The 20,000-nt window shown below is 41.9% G+C and overlaps 2 protein-coding genes across 3 annotated transcripts in view; both read left to right on the top strand.

Moving 5' to 3' along the window:
- The window catches only part of aifm2 (AIF family member 2), a 5,349-nt gene extending 3,548 nt beyond the window's left edge, over positions 1–1,801 (top strand). For both annotated transcript variants that reach the window (XM_068567267.1, XM_068567268.1), the window contains exons 7-10: positions 1–12; positions 101–253; positions 998–1,198; positions 1,408–1,801. The exon at positions 1–12 is cut by the window's left edge and continues 97 nt beyond it. In XM_068567267.1, coding sequence (XP_068423368.1) covers positions 1–12; positions 101–253; positions 998–1,198; positions 1,408–1,559 — 518 coding nt within the window. In that variant the 3' untranslated portion in view covers positions 1,560–1,801. The remainder of the gene's footprint in view (positions 13–100; positions 254–997; positions 1,199–1,407) is intronic.
- A 6,227-nt stretch (positions 1,802–8,028) lies between these two features.
- On the top strand, positions 8,029–9,815 carry LOC137779488 (C-type isolectin Sp-CL4-like). The gene is made up of 6 exons (XM_068567281.1): positions 8,029–8,097; positions 8,652–8,754; positions 8,842–8,966; positions 9,046–9,183; positions 9,277–9,385; positions 9,601–9,815. Exons 2-6 carry the CDS (start codon positions 8,679–8,681, stop codon positions 9,666–9,668), a joined length of 516 nt encoding a protein of 171 aa, XP_068423382.1. The 5' UTR covers positions 8,029–8,097; positions 8,652–8,678; the 3' UTR covers positions 9,669–9,815.
- The last annotated feature ends 10,185 nt before the right edge of the window (positions 9,816–20,000 follow it).

The following is a 20,000-nucleotide window of genomic DNA, read 5'->3' as shown; positions in this document are numbered from 1 at the left end:
AGCTGCTGCTGGGTACTGCGCCTGACGCGCACCTGCAGGCCGGGGGGTTTGGGTTCTGACCGGGTCCAGTCGGGGGTTCTGAACCTGCCGTGTGTTTCAGGTGAGAAGGTGGCCGACCTGTCGGCGCTGCAGTTCAACGTGACCCAGAAGGACCGCCTGGTGACCACGGAGAGAGGAAGTCAGCTGACCACAGACCTGATCCTCTGCTGCACCGGACTCAAGGTCAACTCTGCTGCCTACGGACCCAGCTTCTGTGAGCGCGCACACGCACACACACACACACACACACACACACACACACACACACACACACACACACACACACATACACGTAAGCACATATAAATGTACAGTGTATATACACACATGTATATGTATATACACACACAAATGTGTGTCTCTAGACACACACATGTACATAAACACACAGACGTATATACACACACGTATAAACACATACATATTTGTATACACACACGCGTACATAAGCACATATATATGTACAGTATATATACACACATGTGCATGTACATACATACACATGTATATACTTATACACACACAGATATGTATGTATAGACACGTGTATATGTATAGACACGTGTCTATACATACGCAACGTATGTATATACACACACGAATATACACACCCGTATATACACATACATATGTGTAAACACACACACACACACACACAGACAGAACTACTTTAACTGATGTTTTCAGCTGCACTTTAACTAATGATTTATAATAATAATAATAATAATAATAATAATAATATATACAATTATATACAAAACAATGCAGCCACTAGAGGGCAGCGCATGTTCATTCTTCTGTCTGTCAATACGGATCAGAGTGAGACGTCCTCTCAGGATCCAGAGCAGGTTCTTGTCTGTCAATACGGATCAGAGTGAGACGTCCTCTCAGGATCCAGTGCAGGTTCTTCAATGGGAACCGATCGGTTGATTGATCCGTGTCGCGTTGCCGTTGACAGCCGGCTGCCTGGCAGAAGGCGGCGCTCTGCAGGTGAACGACCACCTGCAGGTTCGAGGGTTCAGCAACGTCTTCGCTGTCGGCGACTGCGTCGACGTCAAGGAGCCCAAGACGGCGTACAACGCGGGTCTGCACGCCGCCGTGGTAGCGACCAACATCAGCAACATGCTGAGCGGGAAGCCGCTGACCTCTTACCGCTCAGGTACACACACCTGTCTGTCTAGTTGCTGTCTGTTTTCAGTTGCCCGGCTGTGTTTAGTTGCCTATCTGTGTTTTGAATTGCCCATCTGTTTTTAGTTGCTCGTCTGTTTTTAGTTGCCATCTGATTTTAGTTTCCTTTAATTGCCCATTTGTGTTTTTAGTTGCTGGTCGACTGACTGTGTTGCTGGTTGCGTGTGTGATTGTTGCTAGGTAACTCCACCATGTTGCTGGCGATGGGCCCTAACGACGGCGTGGGTCAGTTGCACGGGTGGAAGTTGCCTCGTTGCGTCGTTGCTCTGGGGAAGAGTCGAGACCTGCTGCTGTGGAAGAGCTGGAGGGAGATGCAGCAACAGCAACCCTGAGACAGACAGACAGACAGACAGACAGTGAGACAGACAGACAGTGAGACAGACAGACAGTGAGACAGACAGACAGACAGACAGACAGAGAGACAGACAGACAGTGAGACAGACAGACAGACTTTTTGGGGCTCCTATACTTATGAGGACCTTCAGTCTCGTTAAAAAAGATCAAACAGTGTTTTTTAAACTTTGCTACAATGTTCAACTTCAAATGCAAGATTTGGTTTCATAATAAACATTAAAAAGCCTTAAATTGACACAAAGTTGCTTCTTTTATCTTTGAGGTTTCACTGACACTGAAAAAAAGAAAACAAAGTGCATCTTTATAAACAGCTTCTTTATTACGTAAAGTCAAAACAATAAATTCAAATATTTGAAACCTGAAGATCATCAACAGCAGAGATGTAAAAAAGTGTGTTCGTCATCAAACTCTCACAATATTAATAACAACAACACTGAAGGACAGATTGAACCGGTTGTAAAGAAGATTCTCAGCTTCAGTAAAAATAAAGTCTGGTGCAAAATATTAAAAGTACAAACTGATAATGTGATATTAATAGTTTAATAAACGTGCTGAGACTCCAACTGGTTCCTCTGCTCTAAATACTATATTTTATATAAGGTTTCATTTCTCTAATGGTGTCATGGAAATATCCATTTTTCTACTTTTGCCATCTTTTTAGTTTTACATTGAATCCAACAAGTTCTGTGTTAAACAACTTAAATCATTTAACACAAGTTCTGATTTCAGTATGAACACAGGATTGTTTTTTTCATTTGCGCACACAAAGAAGCAGCTCGTTGGCTGGAATCCAAAAACTGTTCAAACTGATGCCTTGTTAAAGCTCTGCACTAGCGTAAAATGCTTCCCCACATTGGTCACAGCTGTACGGTTTCTCTCTAGTATGAATGCGTTGGTGTATTATAAGGTTGCAAGTCTGAGAAAACGTTTTCCCACATTGATCACACCGGTAAGGTTTCTCTCCAGTGTGACAACGTCTGTGGATTTCCACGTCTCTTTTAGTGTTAAACTCTTTGTCACATTGATCACAGCTGTATGGTTTCTCTCCAGTGTGACTGCGTTGGTGGACTTTAAGGCTACTAGGAACTGCAAACGCTGCCCCACATTGGTCACAGCTGTACGGTTTCTTTCCAGTGTGAACACTCTGGTGAAGACGTCCCTTCCCTCTCTTTTTCTATTGCAAAAGACAGAGCGACAGAGTCACTGAGAGGACATGATGGAGCGAGTTTTCTGAAACCATAAACATTTAGAAAAACCCTCCATGTTCCAGTTTGACTCATGCATCACCAGCTCTGTCCACAAGGGGGCGGGATTTTAATAATTAATCTTTTGATTAATTTGTCGAAAAGTAGATGTAAGATCAAAAGAGTGTGATAGATTGTCACTGTGGTTCAGTGGCATATGTGCATACTATATACATATAGCTTTAGACCCCCTTTTCTCTTGATACTTATTAATTTAGTTTCATTCTTTTTTGTTGTTTGCTATACTTTGTTTGTTGGTTGATCGGTTTATAATTTAGGAAACACGGCAGTTATAATTATGACAGGTTTAGGACCAGCATGCATTGGGGTGGCCTGTGTTTTTTTGTTTGTTTACCAGAACAGAAAAAGCAGCAAATGTGTTCTTTTGTTTGCTTGTTTTGTTAAATAAATCAAGAGGAGAACAAACACTTTGCAAACAAACCCCCATGATGCATCATCGGCTCGTTTTAGAGCACCGGAAACAAAGGAGGTCACACACACCAACGAAAGCCGCGTTCGTTTACAAACTCCGCCATTGTGTCGCCGTGTGGAGGGCGCCGAAACGCACGCGCTGGAAAAGATGGCGTGGACGCAGCGTTCACTTCCTGTTTGGGTCTTTACGAGCAGCCGTTAAGTTCAACACGTTATAATTCTACTTCTGCAACATGAAGCAGCGGTTAGTCAGCGGTGGTATCAAACCTACGGAGCGAACGTCTGAAGTCACGGTTTGAGGCCTTGAGGAGGACTTTACTTTCCTCATCAATACATTATTTTGTTTTGCACAACTTTTGCGACGTTCACACAGAAACTGTAAAGGAACAAAAACATAAATCACTCCAGAATGACAGAAACTTCAGACAAGGAAACAGGAAACAAGAGGGAGGAGACGACAAGGAAACAGGAAACGAGAGAGAGGAGACGACAAGGAAACAGGAAACGAGAGAGAGGAGACAACCAGGTCTGATTGGTAATACTTTAGTTAATCAAATCATGTCTGCAGATGATCAGTCCGTGTAGTGCTGGTTTCCAGCAGCTCCTCACTACATGTACTGTCTCTTGTGTGGAACAGGTATAAATACATGGCAGTAAGAGTACTATCTCACTCCATCAAAGTACACGCAATTCTCACAGCACAAACAGTACACACAGTACACACAAACACTGACCTGAACACCTCCAGAGGACGGGCCTGCTGCTGGTCTCTTGGTTTTGCTCCTGCGGTCCGGTTCCTCCTCCATCCTGGTCTCTGGACTAAGCTAGCAGTTAGCTCACGGAGGCTAATTAGCTAACGAGCTAACGGAGCTAAAGCTCGCTTCCGCTCGAGTCCGTGGAGAATAAACGTCACCGAGGAGTTAATATAATATACTGTAATATTAATATAGTACTTTATACACGTCACCTGAGTGTTTTCTGCTCTTTCCGATCGCAAACAGAAGGTAGCGCTTGAACCCGAGACCACGATGAAGGAACGTCACTTCCGGGTCACTTACTTCCGGTCACGTGTTTTCGTGTAAAGAGAGAACGTCGCCCCTGGAGCTCAGGAGAGAAACAACATGTACTATTGTAGTACCCACTGTTCAGTACTACTGCACTCAGTTCGAGGTACTTGTATTTCCTTGAAGTACTTTGTCTTCAGTACATTTTACTGCACTACATTTAGACTTTTATAATGATCGATGTGCTGATTATTGATCTGATATCAGTGTTCAATCAATAAGTTGTTCACCTCTTTTTTATTCTTTAACTTCAACATAAAAACACGAAAAGTACTTACAAATAAATAAATAACATTAAAAAGAAGGAAGATGAAGAGGAGGATGAAGGCTGCCACCTTTCCTTCTTCCTTCTGTTCCTGAAGCTGCCATCTCTCCCTTTGACACAACATGTGCCGTCAAATAACTTGATTAGATCTCACAAAACATCCGGATTCATATTTTATGTACTGATATCACATCTCAAAATATGAATGTAATAATTACGTCACAAAAACGACTCATACAAATGAATATTCACTTATCTGCACAACTGTTTTGAGGCTCCAAGACTTCGATCTCACCCGATTTTTTTTTTTTGTCCCCCTGCCTATATATCCGTTGTAGAAAAAAACATTCTTGGTGACAAGTTATTTGTACGAATCTGATAAGACAAGAACAAAAAAAAGATATGCGTTGACGTCTTTCAGACAAAACAAGACGTTTAAGGACAGTAAGACAGCTGAAAAAAGAAACGTGTGAACTCAAAACTCGTCGCCAAACAGTAGGACTTAAATTGTGTTTTTATTACTATTCTACTGTTTATTTATATTAATTACTTATCTCTACTTTAAATTTCTGTGAATAAGGGCTGCTGTAATCCCATAGTTTCCCCATGGAGGGACTAATAAAGGACTATCTTATCTTATCTTATCTTATCTTACCTGATTCACTCAGTTTGGGTCTTTATTTCAGCTCCCTGACCCAGAAATGATCTTTTTTTGTTTTAATACCGTCTCTAACAGAGTCTTTCTGTCTTAGTTAAGACAATAAAGTCTGTATTTATTTTTTTATATACTTCATATATAACTATCCATGAGTCTGGGAAAGACAGGCCACAAGGAAAGAAGCACACACACACACACACACACACACACACACACACACACACACACACACACACAAAACATGCAGGTAAATGAGTAAAAAATAAAAATAGGATAATAAACCAAAACAATCAACACAACCATGCAACACTTGTCAGTCCATGGAGTCAAACATAAATTCATTCCACCATACGGATAAAAACATAAAACTATATTCAAGGCGTCTGTATTGACTTCAGTTGAGTTGGCTTAGAAACTGTTCAAATATTTAATGAACATTTTAATTCACTCCTTCAATATAGCAGAAGGACATTCAGAGCCAGAGGCAGTTGGTGACGATAAGATCCGGCAAAGAGAGTTTTCAGTTGAAGGGTGTGGATGGTAAATATCCTTCAACAGACTTAAGTTGTGAGATTAACTTTTGAACGCTCCCCCGCTTCACGTCGTCTCCAGGACGCTGCGTTTCTGGGGTTTTAAAGTCAGCACAATCAAACAATTTAACGTTCAAATACTCAAAGGTAATTATCATCCCAATTAAAAGCAATATAATCAGCACGTATCGGTCACATTTGTCCTGAATTTTCATAAATGCGACCCTCACATTCGGCAACCTTTTCCTCTACATCATCATCATCATCAGAATATGAATATATGAGAATATGTTCGGCCATCTTGACGAGTTGTGATGAGGAAACCACACAAGCAAAGACATATTTTATGTGTGCCGGCACCGATGTGCAGCTGAGACGGAGTGTGAGCAAATAAAGACCGGTTCCACAAGAACCAAACAAAAAATTAATCCTTTGATGTTTCTTTTGAGAGGAAAAAGTCGCAGAGACCCCGAACGCCACACACGAGGGTTAAAGCACCTTTGCTGGGAACATGTTCAAAGTACGGATCACACACACACACACACACACACATGCGCGCACACACCCTTCAACTTTAAATATTTGAATAGCAAAGGAAAACTCTCTTTAGTGGTTCTAATCGTTAAGGGAGTGAATTCAAATGTTAATTAAACAGTTCCAGGCCAGAGGTGAAGTCACTCACCTGAAGTGAACTAAATACAGACTTCATCGTCTTCACAGAAAGAGAAAGTTTGTTCGGGACGGTATTAAAACAAAAAAGGGTCATTTCTGGGTCAGGGAGCTGGAAAAAAGACCCAAACTGGGTTCAGGCTGAATTAGGTCTGAAATAAACAAGCAAATAAACTGAACAAATGCATTAACTTTACTTATTTATTTTATGTTAGCAGTGTAATCAGAGAACGTTGTTGCTGAAAAGACACTTTTGGGTCGGCACCGACCCGTTTTAGGTTTTTAAATACATAAAAGAACAACATAAATGTGTTTATTGCATCAAAGCTTTTTGACTTTGTCAGAAATCTCTAGTTCAGCAAAATAAAACAAAAAAATTTGTTTCACTAACTTATAAAATGCTCTGGTTGAAGTGATGACCTTTGTGTTGTATAAAAATAAGATTTGTTTGATTTTGTTTGATTTTTTGACCGTGCAAATCTATATGTTGTGTGATGACTTATTCTGCTTTTCATTTTGTGTTTGTATTAAAGTTTTATTGCTGTAAAAAATACTTTGGAGCCTTTTTCTTGAAGTATATATACATGAGTCGTATTGACCCGTGAGACCATAGATGTTACTATAGTTAATGATATTAAAGTGACAAAATAAATAAAACAAATGTATTGAAGAGATGTGTTCTAATAACACAACAAGCTTTTATTCATTTATAGGATTTTCTTGAGGTTCATTTTAACATTTCTTTAAATTGAAATTGAGTATCCTGACAAAGAAAAGGCCCAGAGGCCCACACCAAAAATATTAAAACATACAACAATATGTTCATGGATAAGGAATCCTAACAAGGTAACCAAGAGATGAGAAACACAGTGATGATAGATCATTGTTATTACTGTATTTTACAGCTGATTTAAGACACAATAGATGCTAACAGAAAGCTAACACAAGAGATGCTAACAGAAAGATAACACAAGAGATGCTAAGAGAAAGATAACACAAGCAATACTAACAGAAAGATAACACAAGAGATGCTAACAGAAAGATAACACAAGAGATGCTAACAGAGAGTTAACACAAGCAATACTAACAGAAAGATAACACAAGAGATGCTAACAGAAAGATAACACAAGAGATGCTAACAGAAAGATAACACAAGAGATGCTAACAGAAAGATAACACAAGAGATGCTAACAGAAAGATAACACAAGAGATGCTAACAGAAAGATAACACAAGAGATGCTAACAGAAAGATAACACAAGAGATGCTAACAGAAAGATAACACAAGCAATACTAACAGAAAGATAACACAAGAGATGCTAACAGAAAGATAACACAAGAGATGCTAACAGAAAGCTAACACAAGAGGAAGGTTAAAGTGACAGTTTGGGTATTTTGACATCAGTCACTGGGGATCCAGCAGAACTTCGACTCAGCAAACTTTAGTTCTCACACACCCGACACGAGAGTCTGACACTCAGCAATATGCGAATACTAACCACTGTTTGTTCTAATAATCATATGGAAATGATCCATTTGGGGACAAAGGCAGAGCATTGACACGTCCTCAGGGCTCGAGAGTTGCGTATAAGAGAGAGAGGAAGATCCACCCGGCCTTCAGACAGACGAGCGACAAGTAACCAGAACACATCTGAGGTGAGTAAACCTGACAGAGCACAGTGAGTTGCAGGTTCAACGCTGCCTCCGTCAGTCAGTTTGTCCCTTTCATTAGTAGATAGAGGCAGAAACTCTGCGTTCTGAGAGGGAGAATGACTGTTTTCGTCGTTGATAACGGCTTCAGTTGCTCGTCAGAAACAGCAAGATAAAGCAGCGGAAATTTTCTATTTTTCTGTATTTTCTTTGACAAAAACACCTTCCCAATATGTCAAAGCTTTGTTTCGCAGTGCTTTTTGTTGCAGATTTGGATTCCTTAGGTCCTAACCTTTCCAAAAAAAGATGTGTTATTAGTATGTGGGATGTTGTTAAGGCCTTGAACCATGGACCTGGAAAAACTCATGGGGGGATTTTTTGACAAATCTTGTTCATTATTAAGCTGGATGTTATAAAAAAAAGAGGTACAGACCCATTTGTGGGTCTGTGGAAGGGTGTTAATTAAAAAGATGAATCACTAGATTGTAATCCAGTGATCATGTTGTCTCGACCACATTAATCCTTTATCATTTTCCACATTCAAACTGTCACCTGTCCAGCTGTGAAGAGTCATCGAGGTCTGAGTCATGCGTCCGTCTGTGGTCACTGCCGTCCTTCTGCTGCTGGGCGTCATCAACTCTGTGGTGGTACTAAGCGCCTCCGGTAAGTACACAACTATCAGCAAAAAAATATCACTGAACTAAAAAAAAACCCAGAGAAACTTGCTGGTTAAAGCACTCGTTCCCACAGTTCCTCCTTGGGAAATATGCTCAAAGATACCTCAAAAACCATGTGCCGTTCACGGTTGGGTCCATTATAACGGGAAGCACTGTATGACGTACGTCTCGGAAAAGAAAACATTCCACGAGGCAAAGGTGATGAAACACACACACACACACCACACACACACACAACCGCAAGCTTTCTCTCACATTTCATTTCTGTTGATTTCAGGAGCGCTGCCACTGCATGGGTGCTGAACTGATGTCCATACACAACGAAGACGAGAACAACTACGCGATGTGTCTGAGCTTTTACAATCACAGTCCTTCACATCCTGTATCCTTTTGGATCGGAGGCCACAGATCTAAGGTGAGCGTTTGAACGTCTCAGTGAGGTCAGAGGTCAGACAGACCCTGAACGTGTCCCACGTCATCACCGATCCTCTCTTTTTGTGTCCTTCAGGGCGAGTTCAAGTTCACGGATGGAACAGCGTTCAAGTACACTAAGTGGGCTCCTCTTGAACCGTTCAATTATGGAGGAAAAGAGGACTGCGTGGAGTTAAATTACAAAGGTGAGGCAACACGGATGATATGGAAGTCCCTTTTGAATGTGAAAAACAGTATTTAATTGTGAATAATTCAGAAGTGCATCATTAAGAAGCAGTCACACAAACAGATCCGTCCTGAGATAACACGCGAGAGAGATTTAAGAGACGTTGTGGAACTTGTTCATGAACTAAATGTGTTGCCCTCTGTCTGTCTGTAAAATCTGTTTTCTTCATTCCAGACTGGGGACTGTGGAACGATAGCGTCTGCACAGCGCTAAATAACTTTGTGTGCATAAAGAAAAACTGATCGGCGACATCCTGACGTTGGCTTTCACTCTTTGAATCAGCGTCGACGGCCAATCCGCCGAGCTGCAGGTGGAGCAGGCTGCTCCACGACAACCTGCACACACCAGCTCCTAAATTTACTGCAAAAATAAAACGCTTCAGCATTCAACTTCCTTGTTTCATTTCTTGACATTTAGCTTTTATAAGTGTCGTTCCAGTTCTTCACTGATGAGCTTTTATCCACAAACTCAAAGTACATTAAATGAAAAGTGTAATTCAAAAAGATTCAAGTCTACAAAATGTACTTTTCTTCTGATTATCCCATAAGGAGACAAAACTGTGGAACCAGTTTTGTCTCTAGACCTCCTTTTCTTTGTGTTTGAGTCGTCGTAGGAACCCCAAATCAATTCCAATACTTGTGTTTATTGTATGCATTTGTTCAGCAAAGTCTTGGGAAAAAAATGTATATCTGCAAAAAAAAATCACCTTTAAAAGATATTTTGATCATAACTATGAACATCCAGCATGATATGAGCCAGATTCCTCTAAAATATCTCCTGGAGCGTCAATAAGACACCTTTTTGGAAAGATTAGGACCTAAAGAATCAGAATCTGCAGCAAAAATCACAATAAAACAAAGTCTTGTCCTGTTAGGAAGAAGTTTTTCAAAGAACTTAGACAAACAGCACAAACTATCTGCATTTTCTTTGCTCTCATGTTTATTTAAGTAATCAACTATTCAGTTGCATCATAAAGTAAATAAAGTCCATAAAAAGTTGAGTTGCTCATGTAGTCAGGGTGTGTGTGTGTGTGTGTGTGTGTGTGTGTGTGTGTGTGTGTTCAGAGGTCAGTGCAGGGCCACTCCCTCTCCTTCACCATCTCAATGGACAACTTTATCTGCTTCTTCGTTGGCTTGGAGGACGAACCACGCCGAGGCCTCGGGGACCCGGGCCAGGCGTCTGGCTCCGGGTCGTGGTCGTGGTCGTGGTCGTGGTCGTGGTCGTGGTCGTGGTCGGGGGTCGGAGCGCCCCGGCCCCCCTTTGCGGTCTCCCTCTCCGGCGTCTTGGCGTGCGCTCCGTGCTTGGTTCCGTACACGGAGCTGGGCATGGGCCGCGCCCTGAAGGCCCGCCGCCGCTCATCCTCCTCCTGCGGGCCCTGCAGCCGGCCCAGCTCGGCCAGGATCTTGGCCTCCCTCTTCCTCCTCTCCCGCTCCAGGAAGTGGAAAGGTCGCGGCGGGGGAGGAGGAGGAGGAGCGGCGGCGGCGGCGGCGGCGGCGGCGGCGTTGGGCGCCTGACGTCTGGCGTCACCGCCGCCGTCGCCGATCCGGTCGAGGCGCCGAGCGGGCCGCAGGCTGATCACCTCGTGGAGGGGCCGGTGTATGTGCGCCGGCGCCGGCGAGGCCCGGAACTTCTTCTGGCACTCCTGCAGCTCCTCCAGCTGCCGGCGCAGCAGCGTGTTCTCCAGCTCCATCTCCGAGCGCGTGCGCACCTTGCGCCGCTTCCGCTCCTCCTCCCGCAGCGTCATCTGGAAGGGTCTGGGCACCGTGGGCCTGAAGCCGGACCGGACCCCGACCCCGGCGGCGCGGGACGGGGAACCCCGCGGCTTCGGACCGGGGTTCCCCGGGGCGGGCCGGAGCGGGAACTGCTCGCGGGTCGGCGATGATGACGATGATGACGGAGGAGGAAGAGGAGAGCCGTCTGGGCTGCGGAGGTGAAAAGGGTCGACCGCCTCTCCGCCTCCGCTCTGCTTTCCACGTGTGCAGATGTACTTCACCGACCTCCCAGGGGCGCGGTGCTGCTCCACGCGGGTCCCGCTCGGGGGGTCCGGGTCCAGCTCCCCCGTGAGGTCCGACCCGCTGGACGTGTCGTGGAGGTCCAGCTCCTCCTGGGAGTCGATCCTCTGGAGTTTCCTGGCCGGGCCGCCGGCGCTGCTGGAGGCAGAAATCAGGAAGTAGCATCGACTTGAAAACAGCATCAAAAGCTCTGAGACGACGACGTCACAGCTCGTTGATGCTGGTCGTGAACTTTGACCTTTAAAACTTCACATGGAAGACTCACTCTTAACGCAACACCGCCCCCTTGTGGCTAAAGATTTCTCTACAAGATTATGTGGAAGGCAAATAACAAAAAATAAGATGCATTAATGTGACAACATGAAACTGATCTAACATGTATTTAGGAAAAAAACTACAATATTAAATCACATTTTATGCCGTGAAAGAATATATATATTGGGATATATGAAGAATAAAACAAAAGAATGTTTATATATATATATATATATATATATATATATATATATATATATATATATATATATATATATATATATGTATATATATGTATATATATATATATATATATATATATATATATATATATATATGTAAATATATGTATATATATGTATATATATATATATATATATATATATATATATATATATATATATATATATATATACATATACATATACAAAAAGTCTCCCACCTGGCTGACAGCCTTCCTCCCTCGTCTTCCTCGCGCCGCTCCCGGCCCTGCTGGCTGATGTACATGTCCTCCAGCTCCGCCATGTTCCTCAGGTGGGCGCTCTTCAGCGCCTCCAGGCGGCGGTAGTACTCGCGGTTGGAGAAGTGGACGTGCGGCGCCCTCTGCAGGCCGTAGATCTCCAGCGACAGAGACCTGCGGACGCTACGGCCTCTTCTCGGGTCCTCGCCGCTCTCAGAGTCCAGATCAAAGTCCTGAGAGGTCGTGAAGGTCATAAAGGTCATAAAGGTTGTAAAGGTCATAAAGGTCGTGAAGGTCATAAAGGTCGTGAAGGTCGTGAATGAGACTGTGTGTGTTTTTCCTGAAAGACCTTGTGAAGTTTCTGAGGACTTTTGCCACTTTAATAAACTACACGGCTCTTTTTATTTTAATCTTATTTTATATCTGTAAAGTAGTTTTCAATATTGATGTTTCATGTACAAACTTTTTTTGTGTTATTTCATATTTGTCGTGTTTTTCTTCTGATTATTGTCCATATTTTTATAGTATTTTTCAATATTTAAAGAAATATATGTGTATATATATTATATTTTATACATATTATTCTATATTATATAAATTACATATTTGTATATTTTTTTATATTTTCTATCGCATTTTTTATGTTTTATTAATCTAACGATGTTTTTCTTGTGAAATACATTAAATCAAATGTTTGTGATTCTGAATTATTCTGAGATATTACATTGCATCTTCTTTAAATATATTTAATAGTTAATATTGTATTTTTCTTCTGTTTTATATTTGTCATATTTTTTAGATTATTGCAATACTTTTCATGTTCCAGTACACCGGCTCTTTATATTATGTCATAACGTCTCGTATGTGAAAACCTACTTGTGAATAAACTCACTTCTGATTCTGTAAACATCTTAAAGAGACAATAATACAACAAAATACATAAAATACATAAAGTACAAGGTGCATGTGGTTGCATTTCAAAGCCAAAATCTGAAGCTAGGAACTCAACTTGGGGATTTCCCTCTTTATCTCAACGCGTGTGTTAAGTAAAACATATTCATGACGTCTGAAGCATGAACATGAATAAAATGCGTCTCTTTAAAAAGTAACTCCAGCTATAAAACAGATGTTTCTGCAAACAAACAACAGTGCAGCTAACGTCTATATTACATTATTCCACTTTGGATGAAACGTCTCCATGTCAATATGTGGTTGTCTGTGGCGCCTCACCTCACTGGGGCAGTCCTCTTCCTCCTCTTCCTCCTCCTCCTCTTCCTCCTCCTCCTCCTCCTCCTCCTCCTCCTGGACAAAGTAGTGCTGGTGGCCTCCTCCTCCCTCTCCTCCGTACGCGGTGGTCGAGCGGTACATCGCTGCCGGCCGCCGGCTCCTCGTTCTCCACCAAAGCAGGAAAGCGTTCCCACCGGCTCGGCCTCCTCGCTTCTGAACGCGCTGACCCGCCGCAGCGTTAAGTCAGATTGAGATTAGACCTTTTCGGTGACACACACTCGCAGGACCGACGGCTTCATCCTCTTATCGGCGGGAGGAGTCCTGGTTGCCGTGGGGATGCCGTGGGACCAGATGGTCCAGATGGTCCGGGTTGGCTTTTAACTCGAGGGCCTGAGAGACGTCTGAGGAGGTGCTCCCAATCTGATTTACAGATTAACTGTTTTTCTTCGTCTTAAATACAGCACGAGGGCCGGTACGCGGCGCCCTGCAACCGTTTGTTTGTTTTTTATGAAGAAAAAGGGTGAAAATGAAGAAGTGAAAAGACAACAGAAGAGTTAAAGTACACATGATGACATCATCCAGTACCTCCAGAGAATAGGATGGAAGATAGCCGCGGTTAGAAATGTTAAAAACCTGAGTGATTGTTAAATAAAACTGTAAATCATAGTTTGTTTTATGAAAGAAAAAGCCCAAAACGTCTGTATTTTGATGTATTAGACACCATAATTAATATACAAGTGACATATTTAGTTTGGTACGTGAGAAAATTCAATGGACCACTATGACCCCGATAGCCCCCAATGGGTTCAAATGGCCCCAATGGCCCCCAGTACCCCCAATGGACCCAATAGCCTCAATGGCCCCAATGGACCCCAATGGACCCCAATGGACCCCAATGGACCGAATAGCCCCAATGGCCCCAATGGCCTCAATGGCCCCAATGGACCCTAATGGACCCAATGGAACCCAATGACCCCAATGGACCCAATAGCCCCAATGGACCCAATAGCCCCAATGGACCCCAATGGACCCAATGGACCCAATGGACCCAATGGCCCCCAATAGACCCAATAGCCCAATTTTTATTGGATTTATTTAATGTGTTAGAGGTGACGTACATTCACACTGAGGAGGCAAACACTACCGATACATAATTTAATTTAAAAAAATCAATTTATACATCATCATGAGACTCCCACATTTTCAAGTTTCAATTCTAAAAAGATATGTTTAAAGATGCAAATTAAGCATTATTTTTACTAAATATCTGCTAATTTCCACATATTGAATCTGAAAATTGGATAAAGACCAGTTTAAAATACTTGTTTAAATTGTGTTGGTGTATTAGAGTCAAAGGTTTGGAATATTTATCACTCCATAAATCAGATAACAGCCATGGAAAAAAACAAATATCTCCATGTTTTAAGGAATAAATGTTGTATAAATGAGGTTATAAATGCGTGAACAAACCCCTTCCCACTGGCCCCACAGCCCGTTGTATAACTGGTTTACTGGTTACTCGTCTTCAGGCCTCCACTTGGAGCTGCTCCGCCTCTCTCCATCTGTCTTCTGTCTCGCTGCATTTCTTCTCCGTCCATCTCCCTCACAGCTTTTCATTCAGTCGGCACAGCTTTGCTTTTTACTTTTTAACCCTTTAAACTCAATAATTAACTAAAAAAATCATCCTTTTTTTGTCAGATTCTTTGATTTGAAGGATTATTTTAAGTGAAAGCATCTTGTTTAGTCTCCACTTGTGGAACCGCAGCCTTAGAGGAATCCCTACAGGTATAATATAACATGTTTAGTTGCTACAAATATAATAAGATATAAACATATAGAGACACTACAGGTAGAGGGGAAGTCATATACATAAATATCTGGTTCCTACATTGTGTTGAATGTTGATATTAGAGGCTTCTATTCTACTAATTATGGGGCTTTTATGTGCGTTTTCTTTGTATTTTTATCATTAAACTGGATTATTAGGTTGAATATATTATCTGTCATATAATGATAATTCAAGGAAATAAAAGAGTAGTTCATTTCTTTCTTTCTTCCATATTTTTACTTCATATTTATGGAATCTGAGTGACAAAAAATATCTGAAATGTACTGTCACGTGAGCGCCACCGACACCCTCCGTCCACACGGCGGCGCTGCTGCTCTTTGAGCCTCTGACCACGAGACGCAAACGAGAAATTTTACTATTTAAAGTACACAAAACCTCCTTTCGTGTTTTTTTAAGTTATTGAATATAATATATTCATGCTATTCAATATCTATGTTTCTTGCTTCTTTGTTTTTTTCTCATTCTTGTACATATTTATTTATAGTTTGTATTAATGTATTTTCCTGCTATTGTATATTTTGTGTTTACTGTATGTATGTATAATATAATATGTGTATTAATTCTAATGTAGTTTTTTTTTCCATTCGTTCAAAATGTTAAAACATTATTTGATTTTTTATGATTTGCATTTTTCTTCTTTTTCTAAACATTTTGCTTTTTTTTTTTGTTTTTAATGTATTAATCTAACGATGTCTAAGTTATGCACAACATATATGTGATTCATTCAGAGAGAATATCATAAAGAAATATTCTATTTAATCTCCTTTCACTTCATTTATGGAAGTCGTGGTTTTGTGGTTTCCTCACAAGTTTTTTTCCATCGTTGTAGTTTCTGAGTTCTCGGAACGCTTCGGTTAAAGTTTACAGAACCTCCACATCCTGCAGGCAGAACACCTGTGTGTGTGTGTGTGTGTGTGTGTGTGTGTGTGTGTGTGTGTGTGTGTGTGTGTGTGTGTGTGTGTGTGTGTGTGTGTGTGTGTGTGTGTGTGCGTGCGTGTTGTTCTACCTGCTGCGGCTCACTTGTGAAATAGAGCATATCCCAGCATGCACCTGCGACAGGGTTTAGGAATTTACTTCGTCCCTCAAATCTCTGTGTATTTCTGCATATATATATATATATATATATATATATATATATATATATATATATATATATATACATATATATATATATATATATATATATATATATGTACATCAGAAGAACGTGCTTCATGTCGTGTCACTGGTTCTCGACATTGTGCTGTCGTTATATGAGCGCGTCCAGTTCTTCCAGCGGGCCGTGCGGCGCGTTGGCGGTGGATGAATGGCGTCAGTGTTCGGTCGGAGTCGGGTCGAGTAAACAGTCATCACAAGCTCGGCCCTCCTCCTCCTCCTCTTCCTCCTCCTCCTCCTCCTCTTTTCATTCTGAATGGCTCTGGTCTCTTCCTCAGAGGGGAATGAGTACGACTGTTTGTAGGAACACGCGCACAGAAATGAAAGGTTTTATTCACCATGCGGCGACCAGGAGGTCAGCCAGAGGTCACGACCCACAACCCAGAGGTCAAATAAATGCATATCTGTATCTTTTTATGCATCTTAAAACTTAATATTTTGCAGTTTTTTTTGCCACGTCGACATATTTTCATACACTGTATTTGCTTTTTCTCTAAAAGTTTCTCTTTGCTGAAACAAGAGTTCCATTAAGTCTTTGATGTGTGTCTGATTATCTGTTACAAAGTATCTGTTTTGACACATGAATATGTGACACATGAATATAAGAGAGGAGAAAAAGCAACAAAGTTTCATAGCTGTCCTCTTTGGCCTTGGAGATGATTTTGGCCTTCAACTGAACTGTATTTTCAACCTTCACACGTTCAACACTCTCGTTTTTTCTGTGCGTGTCTGTGTGTGTGTGTGTGTGTGTGTGTGTGTGTGTGTGTGTGTGTGGAGGAGGGGGTGGGATATGCAAACTGAAGGGACCTTCACAGAGAACCACAAGCGTCCCGGATGCGGCCATGATGTGTTCAGGAGGAAACCCCCTTCACCTCACCTCGATTCACAGAAACGTACGGCGGTGCAGACGCCGTCACGCCATGAAGAACCTGCACTAAAGAAGTGGAGCTCACTGTGAGAGTAAAGGCAGGTGAAGTGGACGAAGTGGGTCTTGTTTCAAATGTAGCATCCCTTCCCAGATACATTTAGTAACTTACAACTCTATGTATGAGCTATGAAAATTGATTTCTAGTCCCCTGAAATGTTGCACGCTGGCCCTTTAAGAGAAAAAAAAGAAGCGAAACGAGACTCTTCACAATAATCGTTTTACCTGAGCAACAACTTCTGTTTTTACACTTCCTGTAACAGGCTTCGAGGTGTAACGGATCAAAGGTGCATCCTTTCCCTCAGGATCTTATCTGTGATGCATTCCAGACATTCTGGTTTGGGACCGAGTGTTTGCATTTTCTGCTTTATCTGCTTTAGCTCTGCTTCGATGGCTCTTTTCCACGATTCCCAGAATGCCTTTCGAATAGAACTCTGCAGGAATGTTGGTCGTCTGTTACACATGAGAGAGAGAGAGAGAGAGAGAGAGAGAGAGAGAGAGAGAGAGAGAGAGAGAGAGAGAGAGAGAGAGAGAGAGAGAGAGCTGCATGTCTGGCGCAGTGCATGCTGGTCCGTTGAGGCTCCTCTGCTTCTCTCAATAGGTGTTTTCACAGAGACCGTTGGTCTTCATCGCAGTTTTTATATCCTTTTCTTGTTGCTACGTAATGCTACGTGTAGCTACAAACGTTGCATGAGAGCAGCATGGTTAGTATCATGGTAGCTACATGTAGCTACTTATAGCTACATACATAGCTAAGTGTAGCTACGTGTAGCTACTTATAGCTACATACATAGCTCAGTGTAGCTACGTGTAGCTACTTATAGCTATATATATAGCTCAGTGTAGCTACGTGTAGCTACTTATAGCTACATATATAGCTCAGTGTAGCTACGTGTAGCTACTTATAGCTACATATATAGCTCAGTGTAGCTACGTGTAGTTACGAACGCGGCATGAGAGCAGCATGGTTAATATAATTGTCGCTACGTGTACTAAAAAAGTCCAGACACATTTTTCGTCATTATTTCTTCGAGGTCCAAAGCTTTTCTTCTACGTTTGCTTCACAAAGAGAAAGAGGTGAACAGTGCACAAAGCCACAGGCTGTAAATCTTTGAGCTACACAAGAACATATGAATTAGAAAACTGCTGCTGCTGCTGCAAAGGTTTTTTTTATGGTTGTGGGTGAAGAGTTTCGTTAACCTACATTTACTAACCATGACGTGCCATTTCTAACCTCAACTGTGAATCATGAAAAAAGATAAACCCTGATCTAAAACATGCAATGGAAAGAAAACCAGACAGCAGACTAGAGAGAGAGAGAGAGAAAGAGAGAGAGAGAGAGAGATGTGCAGCAAAAAGCTTCAAACTGGACTCGAACCCACGGCCCGCCGATATAAGGGCTCAACCTTAAAGAGACGTCAAAGAGTCTAATTTAGCGATGAGAGGAATTTAAAACAAATCCTTCACATTTGATTGGACCGCTGAAAAAGTGGGCGGGCTTAGAGTTCAGCTCTGCTTTGTTGCTAAAACCTTTGATTGGCGGCTTGAATGTCATGATGATGCTATTGGTTGCTACTTGTTCTCGTATAAGTATATGTCATAAATTGTTTTGCAGGATATATATATTTATAAATATGTAGAATTTTTGCAAAAGAAAATTGCACATATTGTGAAACGGAAGAGGCTTTATAACATATTGACAGACTATTAGAGGGGAAGCAATGTGGTGAAAGTGCACAAGTGAAAGTAAAGGTAAAGCAAACAAGAAGCTCTTGTGTATAAAGCCTCCCCTTCATGTCTCAACATGATGTTTTTAACACATTAAAGGTGACACAAAAAATTAATAGTCCTAAAAAAACACACACAGAACGTATTGTCCATACTCGCAGCTGTGTGAGTCTGATAATGTGAATTTACTGTAAATTAGGCCAACCGAAAAATAACGGTTTTCTCGCCAGAGTCACCACAAGCGTGTGTGTGTGTGTGTTTGTGTGCGTCGTAGCTGCAGTGATGTGTGACGCTGCTCCCAAAAAGAAACTCGCTCGATCGTCATTTTATATCTTTTACTTTCAATAAAAGACTTTCTTCCCGCAAACTGCACTATTACTACGCGATTCCTTAAAAGTCTTCGCGGCTTCCAGCGTGAAAAGAAAAGAAGAACAACGGGAAACTGATTAAAAGTGCTCAGCTTTTGTGTCACACAATGTTCTCGAGACACACACACAAAAAAGTCTAATTTATTTATGCAGCTCCAATATCTCAAACCACACATTTGCCTGTGGGTCCGGGCAGCGTCTGACTCAAGAAAAACTCCTTTCATGGGCAATAACAAAAATCATAATAATGCACGGAAGCTCAGAAAGAGCAACAGAGGAGCGACGCAAGCAAAGTTTGACTTTTAAATCTCCGTAAAGAGAGAGAGAGACATGAAGGCTTCCTCGTGCCCGGCCTCCAGCGACGCCCTTATTTGGGCATCGCGGTCGCGCTCATTCGGGTCCATCCGCTCGGTTGGTGCTCTCCATATTTCACCACGCAGGAATGTTTGGCCACACGCACAGCTTTTCTGTTTATATGTCTTGGACTCGCCTCCAATCCTTCGTCCTGCGGCGACGGAGAGCGGCTGCGGTCTCCAAAAAAACATGAAAAAGGTTGCGTGTATTCATCCCAATGATCACGTGTGAGAAAAAGAAA

Source organism: Clinocottus analis, unplaced genomic scaffold, assembly GCF_023055335.1.
Source record: "Clinocottus analis isolate CAN_PGR_092001 unplaced genomic scaffold, fCliAna1.0.p SCAF_8, whole genome shotgun sequence".
NCBI classification, from domain to species: domain Eukaryota; kingdom Metazoa; phylum Chordata; class Actinopteri; order Perciformes; family Cottidae; genus Clinocottus; species Clinocottus analis.
Note: the sequence above shows the minus strand (reverse complement) of the source record. Positions and strands in the feature narration are given on the sequence as shown.